Below are 27,009 nucleotides of genomic sequence, written 5' to 3'. Positions count from 1 at the left end.
ACAGGCTATTAGAAAAAAATGAGACACCAAGTCATACAGTTAAATCCAATCAATGTCAAGAAATATGGTAATCAGAAGTACTCATCCAAAAGATGTGAATTATTGGATAAGGAATAACTCTCAAAATGATACATCCTATAGTAAAGTTAGGTTTGTTATACAAGGAAAGCACTACAAAAACAGAAGAGAAGATACAAACTGATGAAGAAAAAGAAAGGAGTCTTTCTGAAAAAGAAACTGAACGGTAATCAGTACACTTTAAATACACATCATCTTTTCGTTTAATTCAGAACTCTTTATGATAGCATTAGAAGATTTACAGGAAAAGAACATTCCTGCTGAAATAATTCAAGTACAGTGGAACCTGGCTAAGTGAGAATCGCAGGGGGACCAGTTATTTTTCTCAGTATCCCAGGTTTCTCACTACCCGAGTTTTCTCAGTTACACAGGTGACTAACAAATTTTTCTCACTATCCCAGGTATACAGGAGGACAAAAAAAATTATAGAGTTAGCATTAAAAACGAATTTATTAACAGATTAATACGTAAAAAATAATACGTAATACATGATGTAAAAGATTAAATACATTTTACTGAAAAAAATCTGTCATTTTAGTTTGCCTCGATTTTTTGGCCTTCAAAATCATTTTTTCTAAGTCATGAATTCGATCGAAGCAAATCGGACCGCACTGATTTCCTTCGAAGAACAACTGGAGAGTTTCTATAGCCTTCGTTGCATCCTGAATGGACGGTGATGGCTTCCCATCCGAACTGCCATCGTCTTCTTCCTCACTCTCCGCGTTTTGCGTTATTTGCATCACTATTTCTTCGTCTACAGATTGTCCAGAGACTGATGCTTCGTCGTCGATGGAAACGTAGTCTTCAAATGAGGGAAGATCCACGCTTGCAGAAGTGTCACCGAGGACGCGACTCCAATCTTCCTCCGAGGCGATAACGTTCTCGAGATCAGGCTCTCCTCCCGCCTTCTCTCCTCCTGGCGCTGTCTTGAAGCCGCTTTTTTTAAAGCAGTTTGCCACCGTCGCTGACTTTACGTCGTTCCATGCCCTCCTGGCAAGGCGCATTGCTGCCAGGATTGTGATATCTACTGTTTCGTGATTTTCTATTTTCTGTAGAATCAGCTTCACCACTTCAGTTCTGTACAGCTGTTTAAAATTTTTGATAATTCCTTGGTCCATTGGCTGAAGCCTACTTGTTGTGTTGGGTGGAAGAAAAATTATTTTAATGTTTTCAAATTGCGGAAGATGTGTATGTGCCGAGCAATTGTCGATGAATAACAAAATTTTCCTTTTGTTCAGCCTCATATGAATATCTATCGATCGTAACCAGTCAGTAAAAATATCACGGGTCATCCACGCTTTTATGTTGTTTTTGTAATTTAATGGTAGTGTGCGCACTCCGCGCAAACAGCGAGGCTTCTTGGACTTGCCGATCATAAGGAGCGGCAATTTCTCTTTACCACTCATACTGGCTGCAAGCAACAACGTCACCCGTTCTTTGCTCAGTTTGCCTCCGTGACAGGGGTCTCCTTTAAAAGTAAAGGTTGCTGAAGGAATACACCTGAAGAATAGAGCAGTCTCATCTGCATTGAAGATGTCATCGGGTGAGTACTGATCTATAATCATCGGTAAATCCGAAATCCATTGATTACAACAATCATTGTCAACGACTGCACTTTCCCCACAGATCTTTTTGAAAACCAAATCATACCTCTTTTTAAAGCCTTCTAGCCAACCATTGCTACCGTTAAAGTCCGTGATATCCAGTTGTGCTGCAAAACTGCGGCCCTTTTGTTTGATTAGAGTTCCACTTAAAGGAATGTTTTCAGCTCGACGATCTTTCATCCATTCTACCAAACACTTTTCCAGTTGGGGGAATTCTCCAGTACTCACTCGCTTCTGTTTTCCTTGGCCAGTTGCACATTCCGACTCAACCTTGGATTTGTCCTTATTGACGATTCGGTACAAAGTGGAGATGGGCACGTTAGCGGCTCTGCTTACTTCTGCTACCGATTTTCCACTTTCAACTTCGCGGATTAATTTTAGTTTATCGCTTGCCGAGAGGAAAAAAACTTTTCTTTTAGGCATGATGAAAAACGAAATAAATAAGCGTGTAAACAAAAGACAAACAATCTGAGACAGGAAATAATGGATCTCTAATCGATTATCAAGTGTCCCCGGCTCTCTGATTGGCTGTTTGTATTCTAACCTTTAATAATGATAACCTTGTCTCAGGTAGAGGGAAGGAGATTTTCTCAATAGCAGAGGTAAATATGGTAAAAGAGGGAGAAAAAAGGAAAAAAAAAATTCTCACTACCAGAGGTAAAATTATTCTCACTATCAGAGGTTTTTCGAAAGAAAACGAAGGGACCGCATTTTTTTTCTCACTAGCAGAGGATTCTCAGTACCCCAGTGTCTCACTTGGCCAGGTTCCACTGTAGTTACTATGAGGGAAAGATAAGGTGCCTAGCCCAAATACAATCTCCGTATTCCTTTCCAGGAACTTCCGTTCCCGTTTGATATGGATCAAAGGAAGGAATACGAATTCATTTAGCTATGGAGAGAGTAATAAGGGATGCAGAAACCAAACCCAAGGGATGATATTATCCAGGCGCTGATCAGCCTTGGTAAAAGCTACAACTAACCTCATCGGTGCAGTGTCAAGCATAAGACTTTCAATACATGTACACCAGAGCAGGAAATTAAAGTCTTTATATTACTCCTGGTCTGTATTAGTTTGGCTGTCTCCTCAAATATGCCAGACAGTTCCTGCTCTCAAGACTCAGAATGTATCAGCTTCTTCTTCCTCTGGTGGCTTGCCGGTGTTGGATAGTGAAGCCATTTCCAACGTGAAATGTATGGGTCCACCAACTTCCCCCACAGGAAGCTGAACTCCCTAAAAAAGGGATAGTTTTCATCTTCCATCAGACGAAGATTCTGCTTGTTGTTGACAAGCTGGATTGGTATCCTTATAGGTTAGTGCAATCTAGCACTATATGTTCCGCTGCTTCAGGACCTCTGGAGGTGAGGCACCAGAAGTCTATAACCTGCTGCTTTCCTCAGAAACCCTATCTCCTCTTAAAATCTATGAGACCCAGTAGTCTTGGAGAACCTGTCTTGTCTTTAATCTCGACTGGAAGGTGGAGAAGAACTTCCTAAGAATAGCACCCTTCTGACTCAAAAGAAGTCCTCAATTTGACTCAAAAGAAGTCCTACCACATAATCTTCTTCCATATAAGGGGTGTCACTGATCCTCTCTCTGAGTTCTTCCAGTAGTGCTTCCAGCCTTTCATTTTCACTACTCCAGAACATCAACCCAGAGGACAAGGTTCAAGACTATCGCTCCATCACTTGCTACACCATTCTCCAGGTTTTCATGATCCTCAGAAGAGCTAGTTTCCTTTTTGTAAGCATGAGGTTTCAGCTTCATATAGGGGATACATATGTCAGGGTACCCTAAATTTCGCCTTCGTAAGTAACCATAGTCATGGGGTATCTGAGGCTCCACAAAGCACCTTCTATTCTGTTCAATCCATTTAGTGACAGGACCACTCTATCCCTCAGGTATGTCAAGTAAGAGAAAATGTAGAAGTTTTTTCTTATTTTGATGTCAAGATATATCACCTCTTCACCTGGAATATCAAGGGTAATAGAGTGAGCCCTGTCAGCTGAGTCTCTGAAAAGTATGGCCTGGATCTTGGCTACAGTCATACTCAATTTTCTTCTCACACACTATTCCACTACAAGACTGATGCACTTTTCCCCTTGAGTTGTCAGTCTGGTTCTGTTATCCTAGACCAAGAAGAGCACCAGGTTGTTGATATAGGCTGTGGCAAAGAATCTTCAATGTTCTAGCTCCTCCAACAACTGATCGAATATCAGCTTCCGCAGGGCCAGTACGGATGGAGCCCTGCAGGCAGATTCTTTCCACCTTCCCCTCCATGTTACAGTAGCTACTCCTTATTCTAAGACTGCTGTTACTAAAGTAGCTACTGATGAAACAATATAGGTTTCTAGGGGTGTCAAACACAAGGAACTGATGGAGTACGTAGAGCCACCAGGCAATTTCAAAGGCTATGAAGATGTTCAACAGTGTCAATAACATATACTTCTCCATCCTTCCCTCTAAGACCCCATGCACTCTGCAGGCCCTTTTACACAAGTCGAATCATCCAAATTCAACATTTTTTTTGTCCTCCTTTCTATCCATTTCTGGCATATGGGGTTCGGCAGCAGTGGGGTAGTATGCTGGGCATGCCACTGCTGAAAATAATCAACAATTTATTTAAAATATCAGGCCGGGGAAAAATAAATCCATTATTTTTATATGAAATTCAAGACTTTATCTAACATGTTTCGGATTGTCCGATTTGGGTCAAATATGCACCGTTTTGTTCTTTAATTTGTGGGCATTTTAAAGGTAAGCCTCTCTCATCCCTGTTATCGAAAAACTCTAGTAACCAATTCACAATCACTTCTCTAGATGCCAATTTCTTATCTCCAAGAAAGTTTTGCAATGCAAGAAAAAGATGATAATCACTTGGTGTCAGGTCCGGACTATATGGTGGATGCATCAAAACTTCCTAACAAAGCTCCCAGAGTTTCTGGCGAGTCACTATAAATATGTGTGGCCTGACGCTGTCTTGATGGCACTTGACACCTCATCTGTTGGCCAATTCTGGCCGTTTCTGGTCAATTGGTGGCTTCAAATGCTCCAGTAGTTGACAATAAAGATCTGAATTAAGTGTTAGACCATATGGAAATGATTCAAAATAAATTATTCTTTTCCAGTCCCACCAAATGCACAGCAGAACCCTCCTGACCATTAGTCCTGGTTTGGCCACCGTTTAAGCTGCTTCACCGTGCTTTGACCACGATTGTTTTCGTGTAGTGTTGTCGTATATGATCCATTTCTCATCCTCAGTCACCATCCGTTCAAGAAATGGGTCAGTTTCATTCTGTTTGACCAAGGCTTCGCAGATAGAAATCATGTTTTTTTGTGTGGCACCTAAACATCAAGCTTCTTTTTGAACCCAGCTTTGTGCAAATGGTATGAAACTGTTTTATGGTCGATCTTTAGCTCCTGGGCGATGCTACGACAACTAACATGTTGGTCGACATCGATTATTTCTGTGATTTTATTGACATTTTCGATGACGGGCCTGCCAGTGCGAAGTTTGTCTTTAAATCAAAAATACCTTAATGGAATCGACAAAACAAAAATTGCGTGTAATTACCTGTTGCAGTATCGCGACCATAAACACCATTTACAATTTCACCCACCTGGCTTGCATTTTCACCTTTATCAAGGAAAAACTGTAAAATTTATTGAATTTTCTCTTTGATGACTTCCATCTTTAACAACCTGTAGCTCACAACTGAATGGACCAAACAAAAAACAGCAAATGAATTTTTTTAGTGCGAAATGTCACATTGACAACAAGCATAAATCTGAAATTGTTTGATCGATACTTACCGAGATATCGATCGCTACAGCCATATACTGAAAAAATAATGGATTTCTTTTTCCCTAACCTAATATCTTATTATACATGATTACCAGAGGTTCTATGTAATTTTTATGGGAACCTAAAATTTATAAAAGCATAAATGTCAATCATCTGACACTGAGATGAGTATCATAGCTGAGGAGTGGTGTCAATACTTTTTCTTATTCTCACTCCAGGATACGCTAAGTTCCTGAGGGCTTCAAAGAACTTTTCTTCTGAATGTCTAGAATAAGATCATACAGTACTTTGACTAAATCAAGTTCAACTGAACTGGAAAAACAGAAAACGCATTGTGCATATGCCTGCCAGTTAGTAAAAGTATTTTATTTATGCATTTATTGTTATTCTCCCTTACCCCTTATGATTTTCTATGTCAAATATTAATTTGTCTAGAATCTTTGGCTTTCCAATACAATGGCATTTAATACATATATATTACAACTCTTATTTCCAGAAATGTGTTTTCACATTTTCCATACATAGGTAAGTGAAAGTAAAAATACAGTAACCATAATAGGGAATTTTTAGCAGTAATAAACGAAAAACATGTGACAGAAAACTAACCTTCTCTTCTCATCTTCACTGCTACCCCCAATAACTGGGCAAAATGTACTTTCTTGAGATATCACAACCTTGTTGGATTATCAAGGTTTTACAGTACGACAAGCAAAAGTCTTACTTTATTAAGTCCTATATAAAATTCAGTCATATATTTAATAATTATCATATACTTAGTATTACTTAATCAAAATTATGTTTGTGGGTAATTTGTCAAATGCCTTCACTGTGATTCATCAAAATTTTGCCATTTTATTAGAATTGACAAATTGTTAGCACATACTAATAATGTTGATTTTTCTGTAGATTTGTATGAAGAATAGTACTAATAAAATGGCTTTATTGTATGAATTATAATGATGGTTAAGAAGTTTCAAAAGTCAATTTTTTTTCTTCTTCGCCCATGACTCCCATCGGAGTCCTATTATGCCTAACCATGGTTGGGGGTCAAAGTTTTTCATTTTGTGGGACTGCCAGCGAATCAATGAAAAAAGTCAACGGCCCAGGCCGGATTCAAACCGGCACCGCCAATAGACATCAAATTGGTAAGACTGTGTCTTAACCAATGAGCTACGGGCGGGCCCGATGCCCCAAGTCAATTTCTTGTCAACATAATAAAATTTTGTCTGAATGGTAATTTATCATTCAGAAAAATAATTTGGTATAACTTCGGAAGAAAAATGTACAGAAACTGCTATCAAAAAATTGTTCAAAAAACAGTAACTATAGTTATAATGTTATATTAAACATTAACACAGGAAAACCTATATTATAGTTATCAAATTTTTTTAAAGTTACATGGATAAAAATTAAAAATTATAATAACTATCCATGTTTTTGATCATTATTAAGAGAAAACAATTACCTTATAACATGCTGCTGATAAGAAGACCCAACCATGAAATGATGTTGAACAGGTGACGGGTGAGGGTGCCTTTGTTGAATGCTTGTAATCGGTAGGAAGACATTTTGTCGTGGTCCTACAGTAACTGGAGACCTCATTGTGATTCCCGGAGAAGCATTCTGATTAGTGGGTGAAAATGCAGGAGTTGCAGAGCGGGAAGTGCCCAAGCACACTAAAATAGAAAGAATATATGAAGCAAACACCACAATGATCCTGCTTATCCATTTACATAAATAAAAAATAATGGGAAACATAATAGCAGATTTAAGGAATTAATTAAATTAAATTAATCACCTAAACAATAATGAGGCCAAAACTAAATACAGATAAAATACTAGTTTACTAAATGGGGAAAGTAATTTTTTATAATCTAATTGTATAATTAATACACACACACACATTTATAAAATCAAGTTTGATCCACAAAAATTATTCACAAAGTGAGCACAATAAAAGTTTTAAAAAATAAAGATAAATTAAAGGGAGCAGGGTAACTCAGTAAGTAAGGCATTGTGCTCCTATCTCCTGAGCTCAAGTTCACATCCAGTAGTGACACATTATTATTTATTCTGTTATATCTGCCATGGTTCGACCCTGACACACTCAGCTTCCTTATATGTGATTACCATTTAATTGGGAGGGAAACCAGATGTTTTAAAATGATTTCTGCCCAAAAACACTCCTTCAACAACAATAGGTCAAGAAATAGTACTTTCTTATGAAATGCTAAACACAAGAACCATTACAGTAGTAATAGTAAAGTAAGTAGTGTAGTGGTACAGTTTTTGTTGGCACAAATAAACAAGTTTTGTTAATTTGAGTATCTTTCCTGACCACACCCCCAACTATCTTCTCCTCGTATCTGTCTTAGGACAACTAATTACACCTTATTTTTAGTAAGTTAAATTATTAAGTATTAAATAAAATAATTTAAATCAATTTTTAAAAAAATGAATAAAAAATAGAATTTTCTGTTTCTATTTTGTTTACTTTCATAGTTTTATTTCACTTTGAAAAAAAATAACAATATGGATATCATGAATATTAATTAATAGTTTCAGTGTACTGGCACACAAAAAAAAATTGAGAACCACTGGAAAGTTATTATAGCCAAGTTTTCATTAAAAAAAACAAAAAAATTTGAAAGATGAAATATTCTTAATAAGTGTTAATATTAGTAATAGCTCTAAAAATAAATCTATCTAAAAGTGTCAATATACTTCTACATAAGGTGAAAACAATCCCAAAACATATCAGCTTAAAATAGCACTTACACTGTTCACGAAAACAAATTTATTTTACCTAGCATATTAGCAGCTTCAGTTTCGTCAGGATCAAATCTACCAGTCATACGCCTCTCTGCATAATTTGGTGATGTATCAGAATCTCGAGAAGTTTCTTCCCCATCAATCACACTACCCTTACCTCTGTAAAATTTCAAAAATATTTTTTACAATATATAATAAAATAAAACACTATTACTTCAGTTTTTACAAAAAGATAATTAATTATAAGTTAGCATTATATTAATGATAAAATACCTTGAATGTCGAGTATTGATTTTGATTGATTAGTCAAGGACTTTTATTATATTTTTCTTCATTTATTTATTTTTCAGATCATAAATAACAATGTAGCAGATAAATTTAATTGAAGAAATTGTTACTTTATTAATTTTAATGGCATGTAGATTTAATTCACCTTATTTACCTAGATTTTGTAAAACATTTAGGTCAATTTTCAATATAGAATAAATTTAAAACATCGGAACTAAACTGAAATAATGACACTCATTTCAGTATTTCTTCAAATTAACTAACTAAAATAATCCCTATAAATCGATTAACATACTTCTCTTTAATAAAATCATTTTTCTTAATTTATTAAGAAAATTAATTCATAAACATGGATTGATAAAGAAATATACTAAAAAAAGTATTTATAAAAATACTTGGAATAAGCTTATAAACTTTAAATAAATACTTCATGAAGAATTGATAACTAGATTCTACTTGGATAACAAGTGTATAATATCAATATAAAATAAATATATAAGTCATTCTAGAAAATTAAATATTCTAAAAATTGGAAGAATTACAATCTTGAATTTGTTATTATTTATCTGTAAGGTATAAGAAAAATTATAACCTAATATTAAACTTTTAACAATCAATATGAACATCTATAGCCTATCCAACTGATAAACATTAATTTCATCTAAAACATACAAACAAGTATTTAAAACACAGATTTATAATTTAAATACTTCTTTCAAATAAACTATGTGATTTTTTTTTTTATTTTCCACCGTGTCAATGACCTTTTGTCCTTGATGAATACTTTAACAATTTATCCTCATTAGGAAACGTTTATATATTTAAGGATATTGAATGTTTAATACATATTTAAGATGTCCTAATAGGAAATATCTACTACTTTATTAGCACAAACTAGTTTATAGATAACTTTATCTGATATTGCTCAGAAGCAATAAGTCTAAAACTTTATCTACCTTATCTGTAAAATGATTAAATCAGTTACCATACTGATAAACACTTAAAAAATGATTAATAATACATCTTCTTACAATCAAGGTATTTTAATTGCTCATATAAATAAAAACTAAAATTTCAGTTTTGAAGTCAAAATAAAATTATAAAAAGAAAATAATAATTTAAAAAATATAGGTAACTAAATATCACACAACAATACTTTACTTCAAAGTTACTGAATTCAATTAATGTAATAATTAAAATTTGACATTTTATGTCATTTTTAAATTTTAAGTTAATCCAGAAAAAAATGGCACTAAAGCCTAAAATAGATAAGTTTTAAGTTTATAAAAACATCTCTACAATACAATAATAAATGAAAATGAAAAAAATAAATACACCCGTGAGGTTTTAGTTTTCAATAAACTGATTTATTTTTTTCTTCGATGTTAATGTATTAATGTTACCTAGGATAGTTGGTTGGTTGTGGTCTAAGGGTGGTTCCCTTAAGGCTCAGGTGCCTTGAGCAATAGCCCCTTCGCTGGGATTCTTTAGTACAACCCTCCTTTGAGCAAAGCCTCCGCCATTGCTTTCCATTGAACTTTTTCCTAATCCCACTAGGGGTAGACACAACATCCCCTTTCTTATATTTGTGGGGCGTTGCTGCCTGAGACCTAACACGGTAAATAAATAATATATTACGATAAATAATCATTACAGTTGGATGATATATATAATCAAAGAGGAAGTTAACTAAAAATAATATATATGTGGTTCGGAGGCTAAAGGAGGAATAATAATAAATAAAAAACTGACCAGTACTCTAACATACCCTCAAACACAACCAACATTCTAGTATCAATCAAATTCCTACCCAAATATCCAAACAGACAGATAAAATTATTTCATCAACCCAAACATGATAATAAGAAAAATTATATATTATTGTTATTTCAATGCAGACACCCAAATATAACAACTGTCTAGACTGTTCTGTGCCAAGTACCAATAAAATATGTACAGTACAGAACAAGATACCTTTCCTTTTTAATATGTAAATTTAATTTTTCTAACAAAACTTCAAGATTAGTTTATGCATCCAAGTTGACTGAATAATAATTTTCAGCTATGTATTTTATTTGAATCTAATTCACTCAATCAAATACCACTGCTGGATCCAATCACATGTTATTTATTACTTGTTTAAAACCAAATGAAAAACCTTAGCAGGTGAAATATGAAATTTAAATAATTAAAATAATAGATTACTCTCCTTAATAGTCTCTCATCTCATTTTTTTCATCCACATAGCATTTATCAATTTGTAAAACTTTAAAATTAAAATACATACCAGTATTTTGACATGTCATAAACGTGATATAGAACTATCTCATATCACTTATTCAATTATTCTGAAACAGAGTATAAAAAATGGATGCTTTTTAATATTTAATTTTTAAACCTTTAAGTGACCCTGCAGAACCAGATATAAATTAATTAACCACACAATCAACCCTCATTCAACAAAATAATGATTTTGTCTTGCACAATATTAGCCTCCCCATAACACTTAAATATCCAGCAAAAGAACATCTTATAATGTTCAAATTTGTTCCATCGCCCAAGTTTAAAAGCTGCAAAATGCAATTAATCAAAATTAACAATAGGAAACTGTGTAAAAATTTATATATATTTTACTTTCCATGTATACTTCATAATTTTGAAATTAATAAGTTAATGAAAAAGTATAAAATGGACCTAAATCATTACATATATTATAAAATTTGGGCTATTAGCATGTAGAAACAAGTTTCGACTGTATCTCAATAACAATCCAGTTTTAATTTATCCAATTATAAAATTTCGGATTCATTCCTCACACAATAAATAATTAACTTAGCATTACGAACTAAAAAGTTAATATTAGGGTGATTACAAAAGTATAAAAATTAAATAACAATATTAAATTTAAGTTTCATTTACTGCAATGCATTTGACACCTGAAAAACACCAATCATTAACAAGTAAACAAGATAGATTTACATCAACATTCATGTTGTTTGGCATTTATAATATTATAATTCCCAAATAAAAATAATAAATATTTATATAAGTCATATCCCAGATAACAAACTGCTATCAAGACAAATTAAACAACCATCTACACCAATTAACTCATATACAAAGCCTTTTTTAAACACAATACCCATATATTAGCTTAAATACTACAAACTTTGAACAAGAGTCCCATGAAAAAAATATAACATTTATAATAAATTATTCAAATTATGGCAGATTAAATTAAATACTAAACCAACCTTGGAGTTGCAGGTGTGGATCGTGGAGTAATACTACCATGTTCCATTAAACTAGAATTACTACCTCGGCTATGCATGCTGCTTCTTTTACTACTTCCAGATAATTTCCCACCATCTTTAAAATAAAATATTAAAAGTAGTACTAAATGATTTATCACTAAAGATAAGCAATATAACATTAAAAATCTCTCTATACTTTGAACAAGCAGAACTAAATTTTAGTAAACACAACATACCATCATTTGTAAAGAGAATATCTTCTCTCCGTAAATCATCATCACTTTCGCAGAAATCATCATAATGCCTGGGTCTTAAATCATCACCGCTAGCATTGGAAAGAGCAGCAGACATAAGACTATTGGGAGTGGCCATATTAAGTAATGGGGAAGTGGGATTTGATCTAAAATAATTAACTGAGTCTGGTTGGAGTGTAGAAACATGGTGCATTGGCAAATGCCCATTATTACTAAGTTGAAAACCATTTGTTGAAACTGAGTGAACTATACTGCAATTATCCTCAACATCTTCTAATTCTTCGTACCAAGGTGGAAGTAACAGCCTTAGATCAGATCTTTTAACAACTGTTTCTTTGCCTTCCCTGATAAGTCTAACAACAAATCTAACTGGAGATGTTAAAAGTTTACAAACAACACCTTCAAGGTAAACTCTCGGAGGAAGCTGATGATCATCACCAGTAGGAATACGCACACAAACCCTAGCGCCTAATGTCACTTGACCTGCTGATGGGCTTGCATCTGATATGACATCATATTTTCCTGAACTTAAGACATCAGTAAATATAAATGGGTCACCGTCATAATGCCCAAACTTGACCCACACTTCGCCATTTCCTCCAGCTTGGCTAATAACACCAGGTAGATAAGCATTGTCTTTTTTGGCTAATACATGAGTGTCAACCCATTCTATAAGATCTATAGCATTAGGCAATGAACGCCTTAATTCACTATTTTCTTCCAAGTTACTTACTTCCATTCGTTCATCTTTTAATGAATCTAAATATGAATTTGATCTTTCTAACTCTCTTACTTTCTGAGAATTACTTAAACAAGAGTAGTCAACAGCTGTAACTTGTGGAGGTACAACCACCCTGGATATATAATTGTCACTAGGTTTGTCTACTTCTTCTTCGGACGGAACAAACTTACGCTTCTTTGGTAACTTTTTAACACTGCTGGTAGCTGCTTCTTTGAAATCACTATGTACTAAAGAGTTATTGTTACTTGTCATAATGATGTTTGACTGTCTACTGTTGTGCTCCATGTTTATGATTCTATTATCATTTCCTTCATAAATGCTATAGTCTTTTAACTCTCTCTTTTCGATTACTGTAAAATAACTTAACATTACAAGAATGAGAAAGTCCTGGAGTTTATAATTTAAAATAAGGTGTTAGCTATTGCAAAGCACCTTGAATCAATCAATAAAAGCAAATTACTGCTTTGTAGATATAAAGGTATTATCATGACTAAATAAAATTGTAACAGTGTTTATTAAAATCAGCCATTAAATATTACAATACCGTAGTCAATGGGTAATTTGATTACAGGCTATGTCCCAAACATTGTAACCTAAGAGTAAATATCCAATTTATTTACACTTCGAGACTAAATATGTTTAAAATCAGAAATGAAACAAAAAAAAAAACAAATTGAAGGAAACATTACTGGAACTAAAATAATGGCGAAACCATTGAAATGTTGACAATTCGAAGAACACAACCATAACATCTTATCCCAACCTCCCCACTTCTCGTAGATTTACTTCACAAAGAAGAGATTGAATGAGTATCAAAGGAGAATTCTGATTGGCTCTCTAGTAATCAAGTACAGCCAAGAAAATGTCTTTCTACCTCTTATTGGTCAACTAGATCGCTAACAAAATTATATGCAGTGTGTTCATGATATAATTTATACTTTTATTAGTTTAAATATTTACAAATGAAATTCAATTGACTCTAAAACAAATTATAATTTTAAGCTTTGTGGTACTGAAAAAATTAATGCAAATATGAATTTATTCCGTCATGGCGCTATTGTACACCTCTGGTTGTTTATTCTATACGTTACCTTTTGCTCTTGAGCGTTAGTATGGAAAGTAATAACTGCTTCGTTCTTGGACTTTATTGAGAAGATTTTATTGTTAGATCCCTCTTTTACGTTCTCTTTAAATGTCATGTGGGGTTTAAAATAGACTTGTCTTCAAACAAAACAAATCACCATGTTCCAAGGTATATATTACATTTGTTATTGCAATGGTGTTAGAGTTAAGTTGAATTATCAATGTTATTTAATAAAATGATTGACTTAAATAAGTTTAGGACATCTTAGTTTGTCTATAGCATAAACGCTTACTTTGATTATTTATTGGAATCCTTAAATTAAGTGTCTGAACATCTGATAGTGCATGAATGTTTTTCTACTACCCTGTCAAATCCATTTAAGGTTCTGGTTTCTCTGGAGCTTCAACTGCCTCTCCATTTGGGCAATCTGCTTTTGGGAAACCAGCTACTTCAGGATTTAGCGCTCCAGTCTTTGGATCAACTGCAGGAACATCATTATTTTCGGGAACCACCACTCAGCAATCAGGAGGACTTTTTGGTTCTACTACTACTCCTGCTTTTGGCCAGCCACAAACAACTCAGCCAGCTTTTAGTGGCACTAGTAAGTAGTGACTATTTTCCTTAAACCTTTATCGTTAATGGTTTTAACTTTTAGAGTCTTGAGTGTCAGGCAGATATGAATATCTCTCTGATCCATGGTTGCTAAATTTTGTCCAAAACCCATTTTTAATAAAGTTCTGAAACTCTTTAACTGGTGTATGATGAATCTGCCTTTTGAGTCTTGCAGACGCCATATAACCTGACCTTTTACAGATAGTAGCACTGAATAATTTTGTTATTTTTTACTTTTATACTTGCTGTTTAATGTAATTAGATTTCCTTGTTACAAAGAATGTTATTAGTGGATGATTAGTTCACTAATTAGAGTGTTACTCCAGCTTATTAATTATCATCATGCTTAGTGCTGATGAAGAAATCCGCATTTATCCACAAGTACAACACCTTATTTGATTGATCAGAATACGTTTTCCCTTGTTTAATTTACTTGTTTTCACTTTTTTTACACAAATTTTTAGAAATGAGAGAAATATTGGCGATGTTTAGTTATCTCTCATAACAAATTATGGGAAAATTAAACTTAATAATCTTTTGTTTTGTTTATAGCTTATATTCTTTCAAGTAGATTAAATATAAGAGTAAATAACAAATTGTATTCATTTAGAAAATAAACATACTTAAAGTATTTGTATTATGTATATATTTTTTTCTCTCCTCTTGACCTATTATCTAATATTTTCAATTAACAATATAATCTCGCATATTGTTCAATAATCTTATAATTTTAAATTTTTCGCCTCTGGTTTTATCATTAAATAAAATAAATTATAGCCAATTAAGTCTCAACACTCTTTATTAAATTTTTCAAACGCCCAGCATTTAAACCAACTTGGTCATCCTCAAGGACAATCTTGATTATAAATTCACAGCCTCACATCCAACTATTAATATTTACCGGCTATTCTTCCCAGGCCTAATATCGTTAGTCAAATTAACCTAGGTATTAGAATAATTGTAAATAATCTAAAAACTGATATCACTCACTTGATATTGTTGATAAGTGTACTTCAGTTCTTAGATTATTTGCAATTAAAAGTATTTTTTATTTAAATGACTAAGTGATATATATATACATACACACACACACACATATTTACTAGTAATATTAGACCTGTGCAGAACAACCCATTAATTTTATTAATTGGATGTGAGGATATTAATTCATATTTAAGATTGCCCTTGAGGATGACTAGGTTGATCGTAATGTTAGACGTTTAAAGTATTAACAAAGAGTATTGAGACTTATTTCAATATGATTTATTTTATTCAATTAACAATTAATTTTACGTAATATATTTCATTATAAATATCAAAAATTCAATAAGAAAATAACATTAGGAGTTACATTGCTACTTCATTGGAGAAATAGTTTAGCCACCGAACTTAAGTAATATCCCTAATGATTCTGAAAGCAGGTGAATGCAACCAATCCGCAAGTCCCCCATCATGCCCTTCTCAACTGGCTATACCCAACACTATTTGTAGTGATTCATACTTTTTAATTCTGTGTGTTGTCAATTATAAATTCTATAGTCCACTTTTGCTTTGTAATATTACTGGACATACAGGAATTGACAACATCTCTCCATGTTCATGAAATATGCCATAAAATTTATTTGACTGAGTTCAATATGAATGATCACATTTAAAAAAAGAACGTTCTTGAAATTCATAAGTATGTATAATTTTGTCCTAATACATCGATAATATGAAATATAAGCAAAAACATACATTTTTTAATTTATAAACATTTTGAGGATTTAATACCAAGTACTAATAATTCAGATTACTTTCAAGATGATGAAATAAACTTGGTTACATTTGAAAAAATTAAAATAAGTCTTTAATGTGATGAAAGCTGAAAAAATAATATTAAGAACATACAAATAGAAACAATAATCAATCAACAATCTTGAAAAAAAAACTATATTATAATTTATAATAATGTTATAATACATGTAAGAACTATATTTTGTTGGAAATCATTCCATAATATTTATAATGTCAAATAACTCTTAGTTTAAAAATATTGGCTTATCAATTCACTTAAAGCATTCTTAATAAGGTTGGTTCCTAACACGATGGTTATGAGAATTAGTGGTGTTTATGAAAATTTGAAGTTTCAATGTTTGCCTACCCTAGTCAGATTGACAGATATTTAAAAACAGTATTGCACTTTAAAAGGCCTGAAAAACAAAATTAAAAAGAACAATTGCAACACAATTATGAGAATCATAAATATTTGCCCCTGAAAATCACCCTTCATGAAAGCTGAACAGTAGCAGTTACTAGCAGCTAAAATCAGTCTTGCCGATCTTAAGCAGTGTTTGTTGTAAACAGTTATCCCTTTAGTTTCATAAAATTCTCTCTTGGAGATACACAAATTGAAAATATCAATAGACACTCGTTAATGAGACATTTTTCAGTAACAAACTTTCGAATAAGTTACTGTACGAGCGCTACATTTTAAATAATTATAAATTTATATCTGAAAGAAGTGTACTATGAAATGCTATTTTTAAAAGTTTTTATCATGAAAAGAACATAATCCGAGTTCACAGAAGAGAAGCATTAACCAAAACTAATGTCGCAACATACTATTTTTAAATGATTATTGGGTGTTCAACAATGAATGAGAAATTTAATTCAAGGAAGTGGAATTTTTTTTTTTAATGAGTATTGTACACAGATATGAGAAGAACATGATAAAAACAAAGAAATGTCAATATGACTTATCGTTTATGATAGAATACTCCAGTATCATTATGAGATTAATTGACATTTCATTTAGAATTATCCATGGAAATATGAAATAGAAATGTAGTTAGCTCTTCCTAACTAAACATAACATAATAACTCTGGTTGCTCAGTGAATATGCACAATAATTGTAAAAATAAGAAATGGGTGTCATATAGTTTTCAACTTTTGAACTTTCTTTACAAATTTATTTGTATGGCCTAAACAGGAAAATAATAATAATTTATCATTATTTAAGTTTCATTACATAATTGTTTACTATTACTGTTTTGGTCTTACCTTAAAAAAATAAAGTGTCTTATCTATTCTAGGTGATTTCTTTTAGTGTAAATTGTGTCATTTATCAATAGTTATTGATCTTACTATCCAACTTTTGGTTACAGTAGAGAAGACCTATGTCATTTATCTGGAGAATCATTCTCCGTTTCCGTTAAGATCATGCCATTAGGAGGAGGGAAAAGTTTCCTACTTAACATTCAAGGAGGAAAGATTCTTAAATCCATTACTCTACTTGTACCTTAATTTTTGTTGTTGAGTTGCTAACTTAGTCTTTACTCAATTCTTTTATTTTATCATTTTATCAATTATATTTACTAATTCCTTACTAAATAATCTTGATAATTAATCGGAGTACATTTCAAAACAGATATTTCTTTATTACTCAGGATAAATAATTGTTTCTACTAACACTAAGGATAAATAGGATTTCAAATATAAGTTACTGAAAGTAAAATCTAACTATTGTCATAACAACCATAGAAATATGAAAACATTTATTTTTTCCTTTAGTTAATTATCAAATTCTTTCATATGTTATATTTATACATTGTTTATTGCCATTTACAAAGAGAGTGGTCAACAGCCCTTTATTATGGACTCTATGCTCTTTATTAAGTTCATTCGTAAGGTTCTCAGTTTATTTGAATCCTTATGACTACATAACATATTATGATTTTGCAATACAGATGTTTTTTTTTTAGTTTTTCTGTTTTATTTCTTGCCAATAATTGTTAGTACTTACTTAAAATCTCAAAACCTTGAAACATTTAAATTTTTGTCTAATTGATCAGATAACTTATGATTATTGTTTTATTTTTTTTTTTAAGTGAATGAAGTTTCTATCATAGTCTAGGTAATCCAAAACTTCAATGACAATATAATTGAGCAATTATAACAAAATTAAAGGTTATTAAAAATTTATCACTTAACTCCTTTAGGAATATTTCAATGAGGATAAGCTCTAACTTATTGTACATTAGAACCACTTCATGTGTTTAATTAAAATATTTAGAACCATTTTTGAGAAAATTATTAATAAGTATATAATGGATGATATAAATTAAAACAATGAGATATAAGATTTTTGAAAGTTGGCATTTATGCCCTTCACCCTACTTCTCCTGGTCTAAAAGGTTGAATTTCTGCTTTTTTAACTTATTCCAATAACTAACATTTCAAGCCTTTATTAGGAGAAAAAAATTAAGCAGAATAAAGAGAAACCCCTCGGATGAAGTTGGTTTGGTGCCATTATGCATTGTATTTAGGTCTCTAAGCCACTCCCAAGTGTCATTCTTTTGGTGGAATTGTGATAAATTTATCACAATTATAGGAATTAATTTAAGGGAAAAAAATCAAAGGACCAGGGAAGATGAAAATTTTGAGCCGCATAAAAGCTCCTATTTTTCTGTTGATGGAAAAATAAGTACTTTAGTGTTTCCAGAGGTGCGAATAATGAATTTAAACTTTATTCTTGTGTAGAAGTTAAATTAGTAAGTAAATAATAAAATTAAAGAAATAAAATATAAATATAAGCCAAGAGGAGTAATGAAATATGAATATAATAAGAAAATTTAGTAGTCTAATTTTGTATATATTTACAAAATGAAAATTAAACTGATGGAAAAAGTTAGAAAGAAAAGATATGTAATTAATTAAATATGTAAGTAATCTAATAGAACACTGGAAACAAAACATACAGTTATTAAAGCCAAAAGGAGTAATATAAGTATAATTAGATTTGGTGAAGATAATTTAATAACATGGCTGAGGAAAAAAGAATAAAACAAATAATGTTTAATTTAAAAATGTTTCTCGTTGAAAAATTCTTACCTTTTCCTTTTGCTGAAATTTAACATTTACTAAAATTTACTTTCTGCTCATAACCAGTTATTCAATGCTGGATCATTATAAGATTAGTTTTTAAGTATGAAGGCCGATTTTATACAGTTAGTCATTTTGTCAACTGAAAGCTAACTTATTAACATTATGGCTGCTTTGCTTTGCAGCTTAACTAAAAAAAAAAAAACTTTTTTTTATTTTATAATTAGACTGTTTGTTATATTTGAAAACCTTCTGACTTGAAGACAATCTGTAGAGTCTACTCCTGTAAAAAAAGTAACCCCAGTCGAAGGTACTGTCTTTGGGGTATGCCCAGTAAATAATAAAATCAAAACTTTTTTTTCGAGTTGTAACATTATCAAAACAGCAACAACTTTTATATTCACGTATTAATTATTTTTTAATTTACAAACAACTTCTTCATTTTCTATTCTATGTTTTGTTTATCTTCATTTGAGAATTCATTTTTAAGAAATAGAAAACTGACTGGCCTCTAGGTAGCAGTACTCTAAGTGGTGAGATTTGGAAGATTTTAATTTTGTTGTGTTGTTCGTACTTTTATTTAATGCTTATTTTCATAAACTAATACCTTATCTTAGTCAAAATTGTCTTGAGTATTCCATCAACTTATGAAATTTCAGTGGTACTATTTCTCTTACTTCAGTTTCCAAAAATTATATAATATTATTGATACAAAAAATAATCCTCCCATTTTTTAGATTCACACATCAATTCCTTTAAAACTTCGTTATATTTTTTCTGATCTCTCTACAATCTTTTTTTATTCATAATTTTATAAAGATTTTCATTTTGTACTGAGTATTAATAAAACTATATCTACTTCTAATATTTAGAATAGAACTTCAGTTACTCATTTATTTTTAACTTTTCTTAGGTACTGGTTTGTTTGGAACACAACAAAATGCTACTCCAAGTACTGGCATTTTTGGGTCCTCTACTTCAGCTTTTGGGCAAGCTAAACCTGCTTTTGGATTTGGTACTCAACAGCCATCTACAGGCCTATTCGGTCAACAACCTCAGCCAGCACAAACTCAACAACCTTCTTTATTCGGTCAGCCGGCAGCGCAGACCAATACTGGGCTCTTTGGTGGTTCTACAGGTATCAATAATTTAATATTTTAAATTTACTGTAGAGTTAAATTTTTTTAATGTTAAGTTTAAAGTATTTAGTGCAGAGCCAAAGTTATTGCTCAGCTCTTGGAAAAAGATTAGATAATTTTTAATCACTGTTTTCCAATTTTAGGTATTTTTTAAATATTGCTCATTTAACTATCATAAGTCTCCTCTTCCCATTTTAAGTAAATTTTTCAAAAGTGATGCAGGACTGTTGCTAAAAAGTTAAGTGGGGCAGATTTGCTGGGAAGAATTGCCTTTTAATATTTTTTGTGTTATGATCTCTTCTTGTGAGATTGTGACATGTCATACATAAACCAACATACTCGCTATAAGTGTCTGGTAGAAAGGTTAGGCTACCACGGGGATCAAGTTTCAATTACAGCCGTTTTTATATGTTTTCAAATTAACTATTTACTAATTACCTTGTGTAATTGATAAATGAAAGAGGGTTCCATCCACCATGGTTAGAATAAGAGTAGTGACCGGTGGATTATTCAACCATATGTCATAAATGACCAGCCAGGGTAAACAGAAAACAAAGGGAAAAAAAAAATTGAAAACTTGTATTTGCATTGAGTTGGTTTCAGAGATGTACCCTTTAGGGATGTCAACTTTTTTCTCCCAACCCTGTAATTTTTTTTCTCAGTTTTTAAGTATTAATAAAATACAAGGTTATTTTTCATCTGTTTTCTGAACCAAAATTAACAGAAAATACAATCTTAATGTTTTAGTGTTGCTGTTAACTTTTTTTATACTAGTCTCCAATAAATAACAGTAAAAGTTCTACTCTCAGTATATAGATTACTTGTATTAAGATTTGATAATAAGTGCCTTGTTAATTTAAGAAATTATGGTAAATAATGTTTGGTTTAAATTAATTGTTTTTGGTCTGGGAAAACTCTTCAAAATATTGAATAGATAGGAAATTTCTTCTAGCATTTTCCTAGACTCCCTGTGTGTGTGTGTAATGTAGGTTTTGATGGATATTTGATGATTTTTTGCTGCATATAAATTCAGTTATTAATCATGTGATACATTTTCTTTATAATACTGAGAGGGTCTGATTGCATTAGTTTTCTTCAATACAAAGAGGTTCACTCAGGGAACAAAGGAAGTATTTCATTTTAATAGAGGTTCTACAAAAAAAAAATTACAGATGACCATGTCTAGGTGGGACGAAATTGAGATATTGTTCTTTATTTTGTAGCCTTTGGTGGAACGGCAACAACTGGTGGAACGACCATCAAGTTTAATCCTGTAACTGGAACAGATACTATGATAAAAAATGGATCAAGCACAAATATCAACACGAGGAATCATTGCATTACTGTAATGAAAGAATATGAGGGCAAATCTTTAGAAGAACTTCGTCTTGAAGATTATGCAGCTAATCGTAAAGGTCCACAACAGGTAATCATTCCTTTTAACTTTTATCAATAATATTTAAATATTTATCCTTTTAATCTTTATTTTGATTATGAGTAATTCACCCATTGTATGTATTTCAATTTTTGTATAGTTGATGAAGTATAATGCTATAAATCAAATTAAAAATTTTAATTACTTATATCTTCTTTATTTGGAGTAGGTTAGCTCAGTGTTTAAGGTACTGTGTTTCTAAGTTCTAGAAACCCGGGTTTGAATCCGGCTGTGGCAGATAATTATTTATTGTGTTACTGTAGCCATGAGTCTACTCTGTGAGTTCTGGAGCCCTCCTTGAACACACTCAACCTCTATAAAGTGGGTGGGTACCCTTAATTGAGGAAAAACCTGATGGTTGAGCTCGACATTGAACAAATATCCTCCTTGTAAAAATGTCATCAAAAATTCAGTATATCTGTTCAAAGTACTGAACCCCTCACCCTTCATAGGTTATAGGTTCATAGTGTTCACATTATTATTATTTATTATTTATTTATGTTGTTTTCTTCTTTTAATTTTATATTAAAATTATATATGATAATTATATGACCAAACTTTTTTATCCCACTACATTTTTAAAAAAAACATCTAACCAACCAAATTGAAGCTGTACTAATTATATCTCTTTGCAGGGTGCTCAGGGCTCACTAGGTCTGTTTGGTTCCACTGGACAAAATTCACTTTTTGGAGCTAGTACAAGTACAGGTAATTAGTCATTCAAAGTTTTATTTAAAAATATTGAGTCATAATTTGTAAATAATAATCTTTGATATCTCAAACTAAAATAAAGAAATTACATCGGTTACATTGTAAATAATAAACTATCTCATATGTGGCCTCACTTACCAAACTTTCTGGTGTAGGTCTCCCCACAGTCCTAAATAAGTCATCCCTGAGGGGGGGGAGTGAAGGTTTCGATTGGCATTAAGGCAAGTGTAATAGCATGGGAGATGTTTTAAAGTCTAGTACTACTAGTACTAAAAGTTTTTGGTGATCAAGGGCTGCACCTCCGTCTTGGTATTAGTCTTTATTATTACTTTGAATTCTGATGTTTAAAATTGAAATTTTAAAGGTTAGTATAATGTGATGGTGAAACACCATTTTATCCTTTATCCAGTAGCTGTAATGAAGGTTGATTAAATTGTGATCCTTAGATGGAATTAATATATTTATTTAATACAGAACTACAAATATTTTTTTCAATTAAGGTTTTCATTGTTCCAAACGTTTCAACATGTTCGCTCATATTCAATAAGGGTTAGAGATACAATTTTAAGTGACAAAGGTTTTCTCTGCACCAGTATTTTTTTCTGAATAAAAATATTATCACAGTTTCCTTCTCTTCCTCAGTTGCTTGAGGATCTTTGCTGCCTGTCATTGACCCACCATCCAGCACTCCTGAAAGGGTAATATTATTGTCACAATCTTGGCACTGATCTGCAGACCAGATTGAATTCGTTTCTGTTTTCCTGTAAGATGAAGGAGGCAGTAGAAAAAAAATTGTCCACACTTTTCTACTATTGAACACTGTGTTGTATCATCCGGTTTGAACTTAATCTGGTAGACTCTGAAATCACCATGTCCAGTTAGCAACTGGGTGAGGTAGTAATCAACCTCTCCCTATTCCCTATTCATCCATGATTGAAGATGGGGAATCAGTCTGTCTACCTTCCGTTAGACACTATATCCACCCTCTTTGCCACTTATCTCTTTTCTGAATCCTGGGAATAGGTTCTTCTCAATTATAGTTACATCCCAATTGGTTCCTAGAGAGGCATTCACCTTCTGTGAAATTCTATTCTCCATTGCTGTCATTATTGCCACATTCTGAATGCCATCCAAGTCTTGAGGCTTTTCCTATCCGAAGACTCGCGTAGAGTTCCTTAGCCAGTAGTGCTTCAAATGGAGGTAATAGGCCTTCCTGCAATAATTTCTCCTGCATTGGAAAGAGAGTGGTGACTATTCTCTACAAACCCAATGGGTATATTGGTAATCATGTAGCGCTACTCGTCAACTTTTTAATAATCTCTTAATAATCATCAGCTCGCACTGCTTTCTTCTTGTTGATGAAATCTACAAAAAGCTATTAGTTTTCTTAAACTACCTGTTTTGGAAATTTACTTTCCATTAGAATGTTAAATCAGTCCCTCATAAGCAGGGCAGGTCATAATCTAAAGTCTAGCACCCTCTGGAACATGGGTGAGGTCATTAGTGAGTACTGAGAGGTCATTAGGGATCAAATCTTTTCCAGCTTAATACAGTACTCCTTTTTTGGGTAATCACCCACCATCGATTCCATTCTTTATTGGTGTCCTCCCATAAGATCAAATTCATTGTGGGAATTCCAGAAGCCTAATTAAAAAAATTTCTACAAGGCCCACCAAGCCTTTCCTTTTAAAATTTAATTTGGTATTACTTCTCCCAGAAGGAGGTCAAGAGGTGCCCCTTCTGCCAACACTGTCCTATTGGGCAAGAGAGATTAGATTTCTCGACCTCTAGGGTCATTCCGAAGAGTGATATTCAAGGGATTGAGGATCTTAGCATGACAATGCTGAGAGGTGGAACTTCAGTTATGTTATTTTTGTATAAGTCACGGATTCTCGTCCATTTATTTATTAAACAAACTAATATATTTTTATCTAGACAAACTAGGGAAAATGTGTAAATTAAAAAGTGTATTATTATATTATAGTAATTTAAACAAAATATTAACTTAGCTAATAGTAGTACTGATTTAAAGTCTTTATGGTGGACACCTGGCAGAGGGACTGGTTTAATTTGGCTGTAAAACCTCCTCCAAGGTAGGATATATAACCATCAGGATGTTCCTGCGTTATCATGAATTCTAATGCACATATGGGTACTTTACTTGAATAGAAAAAAAGTTTTTGTGTTATATTGAAGTTAATATTTTCTAAGTAATCACTGTGGAAAGAGGTTTCTTTCTCTACTGTGGTCCCCCTATAGCAGTGGTTCGCAACTCAAAAATCTACAGGCTACCCTCACTCCTGACTTGGGACAAAGGGAGGAAAATATTTGATAATTAGTTGCTTAGCAATACATTTTGAGGCCCTTTAATAATGTATTTACCAGTTAAAACCTTTCAACTAACATTAAAATAACAGTTAACGTAACATTGAAGCAGTTTTAACGATAATCCGTCATAAAATATATGCTACCGAACCCTTCCTTCACAGACCATCCCAAGGGTTGTGTCCAATGGGCCATCGGTTGGAAACAACTGATATACAGATTATCCCACTGCTGATAGGGTTGTAAAAAATAACTGTCATCAGTAAAATCTATAGAATGTATCAAATATAGAATAAAAGAATATGTTTTGTCAGGCATGTCACTATTGAAACAAAGCAGTGGAATATGTTCATGCTGTTCGTGAAGCAGTTTTTTTTTATTTGGACAATGTATTTTGTTACATATGTGTATGTAATAATTTTCCAATCAAAACACATTTCTAATTTTATCCTCACTTGTTTTTATTCTTTTTTTTTTCACCAAATCAATAATAGATTTGGTACAAAAAGATGATCTCAGAGAGGATATAAGATATTTACACTAGTATCCATAATGTTTCTTTTGTATTTACTATATTAAATCATAACTTTGTGTATGATATTGTTTTATTATATTCAAACCTTTATTACTTGTTATGAAATGAGCTATAATTTCTAGATATAATTTTTTTAAACTAATTAAAGCAAAACATAAATACTTACCAATGGCATTACTCTCTCAAATATTGGAAGATAAAAGTGTTTTTATGCACTATTGACAGGTTTGTTTCATTAATTATAATTTTAAAAATTAAATTAATATATATATGTTTATATATGTTACATGATAATTTAGGTTTTGGAACTGGAACTACTAGTGTTTTTGGAACAGGAAGTTCCACCCTGTTTGGAAAACCTGCTGGAACGGCAACAGCATTTGGAACAGCTGCTGCCACTACCACCAGTACGTTTGGATTCAATACGACAACTCCTTCGAATCCTTTTGGTACCAATGCTGCTCAAAAACCTTTTGGAAGTTAGTTACAATTATTATTAGTCAATTATAAATTGTAATGTATATTCCATTTATTAACTCATTACCTGCTCTAGTATGTGGAGAAAACCTTGACTACATTCTCCCTTTTTTTTTTTTAAATATCATCAACTTTAGCTCTAGCAATATTTTTGAAGATATTAATAATTATAAATATATATTTTTAACAGTTAATGCAAATTTAGATGTTAGATTTAATATCAATAGTCTTAAGGTTCAGTAGACAGTTTTACTTCACCTGTTACCTGATGTCGAGGAGTTACGTTTAATACCCTCTTCCTCTTCCCTCCAGATGTCTTACTATTTACAAATTTTAGGGTCCTCCGAGTCTTTAAAAAAATTCATCTTAAAAACATACTTTCATTGTATCCTCATTCCAATTAAGATCACTGTTACTGCTTAATTTATCAAGACGGAGTGTAAGGGAATATAATAATCTCACAAGGAGGTATTGGATGCCTAAGTCCTGTACCATCCAGTAATAACTTAAGGTGATTATATCCATTCTGGGCTAACCTTAGTGATTTTTCTTACACTGATATTAAAAAAAAAATTGCAATGAGTATTGTTTACATGAATCATGTATTGATGTTTCCCGAAATCTCACATTAATTAATTTATCTATGTTAAATCTAGGATGTAATAACTTCAATCCATTGTGAAATATGGTTTCATTTATACTTGTGATTTTTTGAAAATATTTTTGATTTCAAAACATCTTCCTCCACCATGATTACTGTCTTGTTTGTACTCCTTTGTTGAAAAAGAGGGTATTTCTTTTGAAGCAGGAATATCAAAATCATAAAAAAAAAAAAAAAAAATATTAGTGTCAAAGTATTTAAAATATGTATTTAAATTTAGAAACTTTAAAATATTTAATAAAAACTAAATATTAGTAACTGAGTTAAAATTAGCTTAGCTAAGTCTACTCCAACATAATTTTGTGATAAAGTTCTAAAACAGTAGGATTGAATAAAATGTATCCAGAACTCTGAGGCTAAACGGGATCGTG

The 27,009-nt window shown here is 32.1% G+C and overlaps 3 protein-coding genes across 7 annotated transcripts in view; 1 reads left to right on the top strand and 2 right to left on the bottom strand.

The window, feature by feature from the left end:
- Positions 1–13,653, bottom strand: part of cic (Putative transcription factor capicua) — a 44,942-nt gene extending 31,289 nt beyond the window's left edge. For 2 of the 3 annotated variants that reach the window (XM_014436334.2, XM_014436327.2), the window contains exons 1-5: positions 12,036–13,653; positions 11,800–11,914; positions 9,949–10,155; positions 8,292–8,416; positions 6,951–7,161 (exon numbers count right to left, since the gene is read on the bottom strand). In XM_014436334.2, coding sequence (XP_014291820.1) covers positions 6,951–7,161; positions 8,292–8,416; positions 9,949–10,155; positions 11,800–11,914; positions 12,036–13,164 — 1,787 coding nt within the window. In that variant the 5' untranslated portion in view covers positions 13,165–13,653. The remainder of the gene's footprint in view (positions 1–6,950; positions 7,162–8,291; positions 8,417–9,948; positions 10,156–11,799; positions 11,915–12,035) is intronic. The other variant, XM_014436342.2, reaches the window with a different exon arrangement.
- LOC112211216 (tigger transposable element-derived protein 6-like) lies at positions 355–2,246 on the bottom strand. The gene has a single exon (XM_024362501.2). It carries the CDS (start codon positions 2,103–2,105, stop codon positions 591–593), a length of 1,515 nt encoding a protein of 504 aa, XP_024218269.2. The 5' UTR covers positions 2,106–2,246; the 3' UTR covers positions 355–590.
- Positions 13,654–13,758: 105 nt separating the features above from the next.
- Positions 13,759–27,009, top strand: part of Nup98-96 (nuclear pore complex protein Nup98-96) — a 43,945-nt gene continuing 30,694 nt past the window's right edge. For all 3 annotated transcript variants that reach the window (XM_014436309.3, XM_014436317.3, XM_014436299.3), the window contains exons 1-6: positions 13,759–14,047; positions 14,262–14,480; positions 20,269–20,493; positions 21,718–21,920; positions 22,565–22,637; positions 25,800–25,979. In XM_014436309.3, the coding sequence (XP_014291795.1) occupies positions 14,038–14,047; positions 14,262–14,480; positions 20,269–20,493; positions 21,718–21,920; positions 22,565–22,637; positions 25,800–25,979 (910 nt within the window). In that variant the 5' untranslated portion in view covers positions 13,759–14,037. The remainder of the gene's footprint in view (positions 14,048–14,261; positions 14,481–20,268; positions 20,494–21,717; positions 21,921–22,564; positions 22,638–25,799; positions 25,980–27,009) is intronic.

This window comes from Halyomorpha halys, unplaced genomic scaffold (genome assembly GCF_000696795.3).
Source record: "Halyomorpha halys isolate HHAL.00 unplaced genomic scaffold, Hhal_1.1 Scaffold51.1, whole genome shotgun sequence".
In the NCBI taxonomy this organism is placed as follows: Eukaryota; Metazoa; Arthropoda; class Insecta; order Hemiptera; family Pentatomidae; genus Halyomorpha; species Halyomorpha halys.
This window is presented reverse-complemented; position numbering and strand designations above follow the sequence as displayed.